The sequence below is a fragment of the Sceloporus undulatus genome, unplaced genomic scaffold (genome assembly GCF_019175285.1).
Source record: "Sceloporus undulatus isolate JIND9_A2432 ecotype Alabama unplaced genomic scaffold, SceUnd_v1.1 scaffold_1022, whole genome shotgun sequence".
Taxonomy (NCBI): Eukaryota; Metazoa; Chordata; class Lepidosauria; order Squamata; family Phrynosomatidae; genus Sceloporus; species Sceloporus undulatus.
Window position 1 is genome coordinate 1 of NW_024803942.1, and position 2,537 is coordinate 2,537.

The following is a 2,537-nucleotide window of genomic DNA, read 5'->3' on the forward strand; positions in this document are numbered from 1 at the left end:
CTTTAGCTAATGGAAAGCAGAGCCCTGGTGGCACAGTGGTTCAATGCCTGTACTGCAGCCATTCACTCAAAACCAGAAGGTTGCGAGTTCAAGACCAGCAAAAGGGCCCAAGCTCGACTCAGGCTTGCATCCTTCCGAGGAGGGAGCTAAAATGAGTACCCAGACTGTTGGGGGCAAATTAGCTTACTTGCTAATTAGCTTACTTGCTGTTCACCGCTATGATCTTTGGAATAGCGGTATATAAATAAAACAAATTATTATTATTATTGGCCAGATGTAAAATATGAAAGACAATTAATTGTTGCAATTTAATTCCATTTTAATATAACATTTTGTACGTTTTTAACTGTATGGTGTTTTTTTTTAATGTTGTAAGCTGCTCTGAGTCCCAGCTTTGGGAGAAGGGTGGGCTATCTATCAATCAATCAATCAATTATAGAAAAGCAATACTAGGTGGAAGTTAGAATGTTTGGCCAATGCAGATGTAAATGATTTTGGGGATGCAACGTAAATATGTGTGTGTGTGTGTGTGTGTGTGTGTATGATGTTTTTAAAGATGCGTTAAGAAAAATTAATTAAAATATTTAACCAAAGAGACCAGTCACTAGTTTATTGCCTTATCAAGGAGGAGGAGGAGGAGGGGGGAAAACTCCATAAGGTTTAAAAACACAGTTAGGAAAAAATACACTCTGCAAAATTTTTCAGAAAAAGATTTTAAAGACAATCGAACAGGAGAGAGTAGAAAATTCATGGCTCGCAAAAGCCACCATAATGGGGGGAATGTAAAAAAGGAGGAGGAGGAGGAGGAGGAGGAGAGGGCAGGAAAACACAATTGCTTCAAGGAAGGGGCCTTCAAACCGGAACGCTCCGTACAAAATGTTGCAGAAGCTTTTGCAGAGACAGTCCCTGCAGCCTGAAATGGGGATGCATCCTTTTTTGGACTACAGTTCCCAGTGTCCTCCATCTTATCTTCCCTTCTCTCCTTCTGGGGGGGGGGGGGTTAGAAATGGGGTATGATGCCCCCCTCACCCAAAGCCCCTCACCTTTAATTCATTTGTAAGATACTGAAAGTGGAGCACAGATGAGGGAGAGACAAAACACAGGGGTAAATCGGAAGGGAGGTTACGCCACAGGAGGTATCAGCCCCTCCATGTGCATCCCAAGCCTACCTCCCACTCATTTATGAAGCCCCTGAAGCCCCCATCCCACCACCTCCTGGGCTACAGGATTCACCCTGATCCGGTGGTGTTGGCATGAGGGGCAAAGGCAACGCCAAGTGACAGGACCAAACCAAAGCCTGGCTGCTCCGTCATGTCGTTCTCTTTCTTCCCTGAGATTCTCCTAGAGCTTGCCACAGCAAGGACTCTCAACGGCCGTTGTTTCCTGACACACAACCACAGACACACACAGAAGTGGCCTCCACTGGCCAGTTCCCAGAATGCACTGCAGAAATCTAGAAAAAAAATGGCAGACGGGGACCCATAGTTTTGTTAAGCCACGTTTTCTGTGCTGGTGAGGAAGGACATTGTGGGTGAACGCAAGGGTTGCCTCTGGCTTCACGCCATGTGGCTTCCAACCCATCGTCTCCTCTGCCCCCCCAGGCCAAGGTCTCAGGGGTGAGATCCCTGTGTCCAGCCCAGTGGACACAGCCTGTGGGGGAGTGGGGTGGATCTGCCAGCCCTCGTTCTGTGGGCACAGGGCAGGATGAGGTCCCTCTTCACTCTCACATGAGCTTGCAGCAACGCTTCTTCTCAGCCGGAGTCTCTTCTACCGGCGCAGTCAGCTTGAGGAGTGGGGGGTCCCCACTGGCCGCTGTAAAATAAACTGAATTGCGTTCTGAGTCTGGGAGAGGGCCCTCACCAGGGCCCAGCGGGAAATCCTCCGAATGATGCCTCTGGAGCTTGGCGGCTGCCCGCTGGCGCTTGAGGTCAGCAAGTGTGTGCCGGGCCTTCTCCTTGCTGAGTTGGGCAGCGGCGGTGGCTTCGTCTTGTGTGGCCAGCTGGTAGGAGATGCTGCGGTCCAGCCGCTTGGAGTACAAGTGCCGGGGGTGGGCCGTGCCGTTGCGCTCCGACAGCTGCTCCGTGTCCTCAGATGCTGGCGCCTCTGCCTCTGCCTCCGCTTTGGGCTCCTGTTGGGGAACAGAGAGGGTGGGTGAAGGTGAGAAGAGTACTGCAGTTTGCTTCCACACACACAGAGAAAGCTACTCATGCCTCAGGCTGTTAGTGGGTCCCAGGCCCTGGCACCTTTCTTTCCCACATCCCTCCTCCAGGTCAGCCAAGGAGACCTTGTACCAGTTCAGAAAAACAGGCAAGGTGGAGGGAGCTGGGGCAGAGAGGAGAACCTATGGCTCCTCAGTCTTTGGGGGGCAACTCTTTCACTTCTCCTGGAGTAGGGTTCCTCCTTTTTGCCTGATTTAAAACATGGGAGTAGGAGAATATCTGAAGGGATGCCATACAAAGGATAGAGCCTGCTTGTCTGCTACTGCTCCATAGAATAGGAAGAGAACCAGCAGATGCAAATTATAAGCAAAGAGATTT

The 2,537-nt window shown here is 50.1% G+C and overlaps 1 protein-coding gene across 1 annotated transcript; it reads right to left on the reverse strand.

Annotated features, from left to right (window-relative positions):
* Window positions 1-596: 596 nt before the first annotated feature.
* LOC121917837 (protein phosphatase 1 regulatory subunit 16A-like) lies at window positions 597-2,200 on the reverse strand (the record flags this gene model as incomplete). Its single annotated transcript, XM_042443956.1, has 1 exon — window positions 597-2,200. A coding segment is annotated over one exon (477 nt), but the record flags the coding sequence as incomplete, so codon positions are not given.
* Between the last annotated feature and the right edge of the window lie 337 nt (window positions 2,201-2,537).